The sequence below is a fragment of the Pelecanus crispus genome, chromosome 1 (assembly GCF_030463565.1).
Source record: "Pelecanus crispus isolate bPelCri1 chromosome 1, bPelCri1.pri, whole genome shotgun sequence".
In the NCBI taxonomy this organism is placed as follows: Eukaryota; Metazoa; Chordata; class Aves; order Pelecaniformes; family Pelecanidae; genus Pelecanus; species Pelecanus crispus.
The window spans coordinates 33,776,909-33,785,894 of NC_134643.1; the positions used below are offsets into that span (position 1 = coordinate 33,776,909).

General features: G+C 41.1%; 1 protein-coding gene across 3 annotated transcripts in view; it reads left to right on the forward strand.

Moving 5' to 3' along the window:
- PDZRN4 (PDZ domain containing ring finger 4) overlaps nt 1–5,097 on the forward strand; it is a 265,164-nt gene extending 260,067 nt beyond the window's left edge. For all 3 annotated transcript variants that reach the window (XM_075711228.1, XM_075711235.1, XM_075711240.1), the window contains one exon: nt 3,571–5,097. In XM_075711228.1, coding sequence (XP_075567343.1) covers nt 3,571–5,097 — 1,527 coding nt within the window. The remainder of the gene's footprint in view (nt 1–3,570) is intronic.
- Nucleotides 5,098–8,986: the final 3,889 nt, after the last annotated feature.

Consider the following 8,986-nt stretch of genomic DNA (forward strand, 5'->3'; position numbering starts at 1 on the left):
TTGGAATAGATAATAGATAACACTGACAAAAGCAATGCACTGACAATTGGAGACTATCTCTTGTTTTTCAGAAGGGACTTAATCTGGAATTAGGCTTGCTACCTTTCAAAATAAAATTAAAATAATCTCATACTGTAAAAGACTGCTCAGTCTGCATGTGTTTAGGAGCTTTGGCAAGCATGACAAGTCCAGGACAGAAATGCCAGGGGCTACCTTACTTGGGTCACAGTGGACTTTTTTAAAAAATATATCTCAAAAACATGCAGTACAATAAATACCTGTATTACTTTCCATTTTCTTAATTGAACTAGCTGCAAGTATCCACATACTGGGGAAAGATTTAGCGTGATATGGATGTCTGCTTTAGGTTGAGAAGAATCTGATTGTACAGGCACTTGTTTTTTCCTGACAGGGAGGGGAACGCAAAGGGACTACCTGACATTCGGGTGCCTGTACTATAGACACTTATATTTGGTGAAATCAGTCCCATCCATCTGATTTCTGTTAGACCGCAAAGACGGAGTTTGCTTTATTTACTTCTTTTGTGTGTGTTAATTATGGATAGTAACTTGAGTAGATGGCAGTGTATTATATTCACTCAGTCTAAATCAAGTGGAAGCTGAAAAAGTTAAGTTTAAATTGTTCATAAGAGTGGTGTGCAAAACAAGAGTCACTAATTCTGAAAGTGTTGATTGCATGGGCCCAAACTGTAAAGTCTGTTTCAACACCTATACAAATAGATACATTAAGGGATTTTTCAGAAATTCTCAAATATATGCTTTGGTGGTATGGAACCATGCTGGAGACATCAGAGGAAACATCACGGAGCTGTATAACTGTGCTAACACAGTACGGATAAGCCCTCTTTAGGGGTTAAGATGCGTTTAGTCATATGGATGCAAGTTGTGCTACATCGCTCACCTTCAGGGTCAGCGAGCAGATCCTGGCCTTCCTCATTTGCTAGTGTGGATGGAGTCCTGCATTTGGGGCAGGCACCCAAATTTCTGGCTGTTTTGCAGCACAGCCCTCCCAGTGTCTGGGGGAGCTGTTCTCCCTCATGTCAGTAATTAACTATTTTCCAGAGCAGTGAGAAGCATGGGTTACACAGTGCAGCAGCCAGAGTGCAACGTAGGTGACCCAGACTGGAGTCACTTCTGAGCTGAAAGGTTTGGGGGCAGAGGAGGTCACTGGTAGCTGGAGCAGCTCTAAAGCAGGTGAGAGAAGGGACTAGAATAGCTTATGTAGCGGCACTCACCTGGAGGAGGTAAACTAGAAAAATACAAAATGAAACGTAAATCTCCAGCATTCCTGGTGAATGCCCTGACCACTTGGCTGCTTGGGGTGCTTTTCTTTCTGGTTACTCTTGGTTTTCATGAAGAATTCTCTAGACATTATTTTTTTTTCTCTCTGTAAAATACAACATTTTGGAACTCTTAAAATTAAAACAGGTGATGTGGGAAGACATTGCATTCCCACTCTCCAGCTACTCCTGAAAATGGAACTAAAGTGTTGCAGCCACTTTGGAAAAATTAAACAAGAGCCTTAATAAAAAATCTCCCAATTTATTTTATACACCTTCACAGCAATGCATAAGCTGAGGAAGGAAAGAACAGATAAGTGATAACTATAGAACAATTCTGCAATAGTTAGTTATTTAGAGTGTTATTGGTACTACTCTTCATATTGCTTCTTCCTGTGACAAGAAGATACCCTTGTTTTTTAAGCAGATAAGTAGAAAGATCTGAGAGGATCTCAGATCGGGAAAATACGTACCATTTAATTTTTAAAACTTGCAGAATTTTCATTAAAGTCTGCCTTTGTCCCTTGCAGTTTCGAAATCTAGTTTCTAGAAAATTTTGACCCTATAACATCAAGAAACATTGAACTTCTGCATGATTGCTTGAATAACACTGAATATATTCGGTCCTATGATGTTTAAATTCAAGGGGAGAGTTTCTCCCATTTGGGGAGAGTGAGAGATAGTAATTGGCGCATTGCCAGCGTGGCTGCCAAAGCTATGTGAGAATTATACATTTATTGTGCATTTTGGTATCAGCTGCATGTTGCATGTGCAAAAGGATGAGTGTAAAAGGTATGCTACGATTTTGCATCTCTTGTCTGACAACAAATTGCTAAAACATCTTTTCAGACACTTTTAACTGGTCTGTCACAGACACTGAATTCTCCTGGTGGTGTGTTTCAGTATTTATTTTATTCCACTATTATGTTGCATTTGGAGGGCGGGGGTTATTTTTGTTTTTCTAATACTAAGCCATTATTTTTTCCTAACAATTGAAGAAAGGAAGCCAGTTGAAGGGTGTGTGATTATGAGGTGCACATGAAGAGAGGAGAAAGAATGAGATAGGAGACACAATTTCATCCTGTTTTACTGTCTGTCAAAGTAGAGGAAAAGGGAATTATGACAGTGGCCTCTTTGAGTTTGTTTCCTTTCAATGGGTGCACTGTACCTTTTTTTCTCCCTTGATTATAACTAGCATTATACATAATTATGCAATTACACCTCCTAAAAGAGAAACAGTGTTTCATTGCTACTATGTACACTTAGATACTTGGTGAACAGGCCATATAAATTGCACTCTGCCTGATTGCTCTGTAAGGTGAATAGCGGGGAATTCTTTGCTTATCCAGTTTGAAAAATAAAAAGTGTCTGTCTCTTCAGAGAGGCATTATCTGACATTCTTTGAGAATATAAATAGGTTGAGAATATAAATAGGTTAGGTACAATGAGTGGAGTGTGAATTAAAAAACAACAGCCTAAAAGCTTGACATTATGCCCATGGCGAGCACTCAGTGTTGTTCTGTGCTTAATGGTAAAAGGCTGTTTTTATTTCTAAGGAACATAAACTCTAACTAGGGAACAAAAATGGTCTCCAGGGATGCAATGGAGAGAGGTCTACTTGAGCAAAATCATAGAGTTCAAAATGAACAGTCTTTCGGAAAAAGACTACTGAAAACAAGAAGTGTGACAGAGGGCCATGGAGGGTGTAGTGGAACAGGCTAGCCCTCTGCAGGCTTCAACCCTGCCCGTCTCCTTGGAGCAAATAAGGAGTTCACTGGTTAAAAAAAAAAAGCCCCACTGATGAAAGTAGTCTTTTTGCACCCTCTTAGATTGTACTAGTCATTGTTTGATTGGCTGCTTGATCTATTTTTTTGAAGTGACACCAGTACTGAAGCTTTTTCCCAAGTTTGAGAAGATTTCAGCTCCACCAGTCTCTGGCCATAATCCAGAATCAAAAACAGTGCACCATCTGGTGATCATTATCTTTAAGCACTGCAAAGAGATGGCTTAGCTAGAGAGGGAAATATTTCTTTCCGGACTTTAGAAGATATGTCACCAGTTCTGTAATTCATCTACTTCACTCGGTATGGCCACCACAGCATGACTCTCAGAAATTTTTAAAAGCTCTGAGCAGTAGGACTGCTCTTTAGTGATCTGTTTTAATTCAGCTTAAATCAGATCCCAGCTGTTTAAGCAAAACAGAGCTGGAAAATATTCTCATGTAATATGGTCTGCATTTGATAATCATTTTGGTTTGCTCATTTTTTTAGCCAAAGAAACATGAAGAGGAGGATGGCACTACAGACACTGCAACCTCATCATCCAACAATCATGAGAAGGACAGTGGGGTGGGACCTACAGATGAGAGTCTGCGTAATGACGAGAGCTCAGAGCAAGAAAATGCACCTGAGGAGCAGAACAGCGCTACCCTGCAGAGCAAACGGGAGTTGGGCCACAGCCAAGATACATTAAGAAGTGTTGAGCTCCAGTGCAATGAAAGCTTTGTGTCTGGGGAATACATCGAGTCTGATTTCATAGGAAACCCAGAGGAGGAATGTGAAAGGTTTCGGCAGCTGTTGGAACTGAAGTGCAAGATTCGAAACCACGGGGAGTATGACCTGTATTACTCGAGCAGCACAATAGAGTGCAACAGAAGAGAGCAAGATGGAGTGGAGCATGAGCTGCAGCTACTCAATGAGGAACTGAGGAACATTGAACTCGAATGTCAGAATATTATGCAAGCTCACCGACTCCAAAAGGTGAGGGATCAGTACGGAGACATTTGGGCTTTACATGATGAAGGATTCAGGAATTATAACACCAGCATAGATGTACAAAGAGGCAAACTGGATGACATCATGGAGCACCCTGAGAAGTCCGACAAGGACAGCTCCAGCGCCTACAACACAGCCGAAAGTTGCAGGAGCACTCCGCTGACTGTGGAGCGATCCCCTGATAACTCTCTCCAGAGGATGATCAGCATAACCAACAGGAAAAACCTGAGGAGCACAATTGTGGCTAATCAGTCATCCTCCGGACAAAGCAACAGGGAGACAACCTCAGCCAAAACCAAACCCACTGAGCAAAATAGTGCTGCTGAGGACGCAGTGCTGGCATCAGAAAGTGGCAAATTCACAGACCAGGAAAAGCAGAGTAGCGAGCACATTCCCTACCTGTCTCCATATCACAGCTCTTCTTACAGGTATGGGAATATACCTGCTCATGCAAAGCATTATCAAAGCTATATGCAACTGATCCAGCAGAAGTCTGCTGTGGAGTACGCCCAAAGCCAGCTCAGCCTGGTGAGCATGTGCAAAGACTCGCAGAAGTGTGCGGAGCCCAAGATGGAATGGAAAGTGAAAATAAGGAGTGATGGGACGAGGTACATCACAAAGAGACCAGTTCGAGACAGAATCCTGAAGGAACGTGCCTTAAAAATTAAAGAGGAGCGCAGTGGGATGACGACAGATGATGATACGATGAGTGAGATGAAGATGGGTCGCTACTGGAGCAAAGAAGAGCGGAAGCAACATTTGGTGCGAGCTAAGGAGCAGAGGAGGCGGCGGGAATTCATGATGAGGAGCAGGCTGGAGTGTCTTAAGGAAAGTCCGCAGAGTGGCAGCGAGGGCAAAAAGGAAATTAACATTATTGAACTGAGTCACAAAAAGATGATGAAAAAGAGAAACAAGAAAATCTTGGACAACTGGATGACAATCCAAGAACTGATGACACATGGTGCTAAATCTCCAGATGGCACAAGAGTGCACAATGCCTTTTTATCAGTTACTACTGTATGAACGCAACTTCTTTCAGAGAGTATACTACCAGTTTGGGTAGAGTACGATTGCCTCGTTCAATGTGGCATTTTTATATATTTTGTGACTGTTTATAGTTTGACCTTTTTTGTAAGCAGACTTACCTGGTGATTTTTCATTTGTTTTTCATATAACGGTACCTTCTTTATCTGGCAGTCTTTCTTTATCCTGCAATATATTCATATTATTCATTTGTAGAAAAAAAAAAAGAAAAAGAAAAGCAAAGCAAAAAAAGTGGAGAAGCCAATTAATTTCTTAACCTAATACATATCCTGTAAGTTAAGATCTGGATTTATTTCTCTAGTTTTCTTTTTTCTACTTTAGTAACAATACAATACCAAAACAAAATGCTTTATACTGTATCCTTGGCTTAACAAGTTTTAAAGTTTTACATCTTAGATTGCATCTGTTTATAAATCATATGCCACATTCCATCATATAGATAAGAATGACATTTTTCCAACTACACATTGTACAGTACATTTAATCTGTAAATTGCAATTGTATTTGTCCAAGTAAAGTGTAGGTGGGCAATTCTCCTGTGTTATGTAGTGGCATTGGTCATGTAGCTGGGCAGTATGTGATAATTGTGAAGATGAAAGAGAAATAAATTATTGCTTATCTTTAAGAAAAAAAGAAAGCCAAGAGTTCTTTGATTTAAATTTAGCATTTGCCTTAAAGAGTGAGTCATTTCACTATGCGTGATATTTACAGCATACAGAGATTTCAAGAACATGGGACACAGTTCTATAGACTAGTTCTTATGAATTAGCTTTTCATTTTGCAGAACATGTAAGAATGGGTCTTTCTGGCTTTCTCTTACCTGCTATTATTAGTTGATTGAATGATTCATTGACATATTGCTGTGTTGTATGCTGTCAGGTAACTACTGGGGGTCCTTCCCCTGGCTGAGCTTGCTATTTGTTCTACACATACAAAACATAAACAGAGCATATGCATAACTTTGAGCCAAATCTCATGCAAGAAAACCTAGCAGTGGCTGTCACTGACATTTTCATAGAAGATGAGTTAAGGAAGAATAGAGAAGGAAAGGCAACTAAATGAGTTAAGGGTTTAACTTTATTGTTGAGGAGCATCCAAGTCTTTTAGAAGAGCCCCAGTGGGAGCTGGCTGGGGCTCAGGAGCAAGGGCAACTTGCTGCTTGGGTGCCTGGTGGAGTAGGGCATTGTCTCTCTTTGTCCCTCCCTGCAACAGAGGCACCTCCACTGCCACCAGAGCATCTTCTGAGCTGCTGCTGCTGCTGGCAGCCCCGTGAGTTACGGCAAGCTGAAATGACTAGTCCTGGGCAGTCAGCGGGGTTGAAGACTTTGCCTCATAGCCCTCTTTCTGTTGTCCCTGCACATGACTCACAGCAGTTCCTAACTGATTGAAGTGCTTTTGACAGCAGGGTTAGGTGCTGAAGTCACTTGGCATCAGGCTTTAAAAGATATGCTTAAAGATGCAGAAAGGCACATTACGGTACTTCCAAATTATCCAGTTCTGGAAATCAGTCATTTGTTTTCTAACCACTTTTGGCACCAGTAGGCATTGGCAGTGCTTTCTGCATCTCCAGGCATGTAAATACCGTAAGAACACTACTCCCTGAATGCTTAGGAAAATTATGCCACTGACAGTTCACAGCTTGATAATCAGAAAATTCTCCCCACCAGACTCAGGGAAACATCATGCTAAATCCTCACTAAACATACAGCCGTTCATGTGTAATGAAGAATGCTTCCACTCTTTCCTGTTAAATTAGAAAAAGTGTGGAATCCAAGGCCAGAGAGGATCATGGGGTGATACAGTACTGCTTCAAGAGGCCATTACCAGATTGTCCCCCCAGCAGAGCCAGGGAATTGTCTTTGACCAACTTAAGTCATCTAAGAAGGTACACACTCTTCTTCTGGAGACATCAAAGCACAGAGATTTGCCTGTTTCCTTCATTGCATTCCAGTGATCACACTTGTAAAAACAGGTCTCATTCCAAATCAGAGTTCATTTGCCATCAGCTCCAGATAGTGGCTACTGTTATGCCTTTCCCTTAGACATGGTACTTAGTATTTTCTTCCCATTATTAAATCATGACTCGGAGCTCCTCTCAAACTAATTATTATGACACCCAAATTCAGAGAACAACCTGAATCTTCAGCAAATGCAATACTTTTATTTCATGACTGAGAAATAAAATTAGGAAAACCCATGTCTAATTAGAGAAAAGACCTAACTGGATGGAGGGGTGTATGTGTGTGTTAAGTAGTACAGAACAATTAGAGAAACAAATAAACAATATTTATAGAGATGATATATTAATAGGCTGTAAATGGAAATGCATCCAAATCTGAGGAGCTCTGTCAAAATCTAGCGGGAGACAGAGAAGACTGAGAGGTGATACAGCAATACTACTGCTGGCACAACATGGAGTGGTTTCTAGCTTGGCACATGCCTGCCAGAGCCCAGCCACCTTCTCCCTCCTTCTTCACCTGCTGGAATCAGCACGTTCCTGCCCAATCCTTAATCTGGGGGTTTTCCACCAGCACATGGTTTTCTCTCCTTTCTTCGTAACTACAGTTATTAAGTGACATTTCCTTTCTTCCCTAAGCTGTCTTTGGGAGAAGTGTTGTGGTTTGCCCTGGTGAAATGCCTTGATCAGTTCTGCTGGCATGGAAGATAAACATGCGACCCCAGAGCAGCGGTGTGAGGCCACCCGGAGTGGTGATGCAGAGGGGCTGAATGGCAGGTGAGTGTGTCACTGCTCACTGCTCTCAGCTGGTTTCTCTGCAGTGCAGGACTCAGCATTGCACTCCCTCATCCCAGCAGTTCTTTATCAGTGAAATCCAAGGCTGACATCCCACATGCTGTTTATTCCTGCATATACTTTTTTCTAAATGTCATGTTTTTTAATGGGGAAAATAACATTTTAGCACCAAGGCAAATGTCGTGGTTTAGCTTAAAAGAGAAGAAACAAAATACATTTCATGTTGTTATAAATCTTTAAAGAAAAAAGACTTGCCTGTTGTGAGAACTATTTTTTTTTCCATATGAAGGAACACAAAAATAAAAATGCTTTCCAACTGGAATAAGCCCAGGTCTTGCTTAAGAGGGTTGCTTGCAGCTCTGAGATAAAGAGCAAAAGGCAAGGAAGAGGAGCTGCATAGTTGTGTTATCACGGCCACATCACTGCTGGGGAAGGATTTAATGTCCCACTCATCCTTCCCCCAACACTGGTACCCAGCTGAGACCAGTGGGAAGTAATTCTTCCTATGAAGCCAGCAAGATGGCCTTGTAAAAAGCGTTATCTTGTGTCACTTGACAACTATATTGACAGCTGATTTAGGAGCATTGCTCACCGTAAGTAAGGTTAAAATCTGTGGGATTCCTGGATCTTCCTCTCCAAAGTAAGTATCCTTAAAGGGAAAATTATATTTTTGGTATGATCATGACAATGAACTAAACCTGCTGCATCAGATTATTATGTTTTTCAAAAGAAGGAAGCTGATAACACTCTGAATTGAACAAGAGCAATCAGAGATGAAATCTAGCCTGTGCTTGACCCATTGCCCTGTAAGAGGGCTACAAGGATCTCAGAAGAGATGATACAGCAACTTCAGCATTATGCTTTCTGAACTTGTGGGGATTGAATTATTCATTAATATCATGATGCCTGACTTTTTCCTTTTTTTTTATTTAACTAATGTTCATTTCCAACCCCCATTTCTTGGTACATATTATAGAACAGCACCCTTGGTGCATGGCATGGCTTCGGTGCTAAAATACTTCCTGACTCAAGGCTGGAATTACTCCAGGTTTTGTTTTACTTGGGTTCTTAACCTTTAAGCTGCTAATCGCAAACATGGATGTGCTAAGTGCTCTA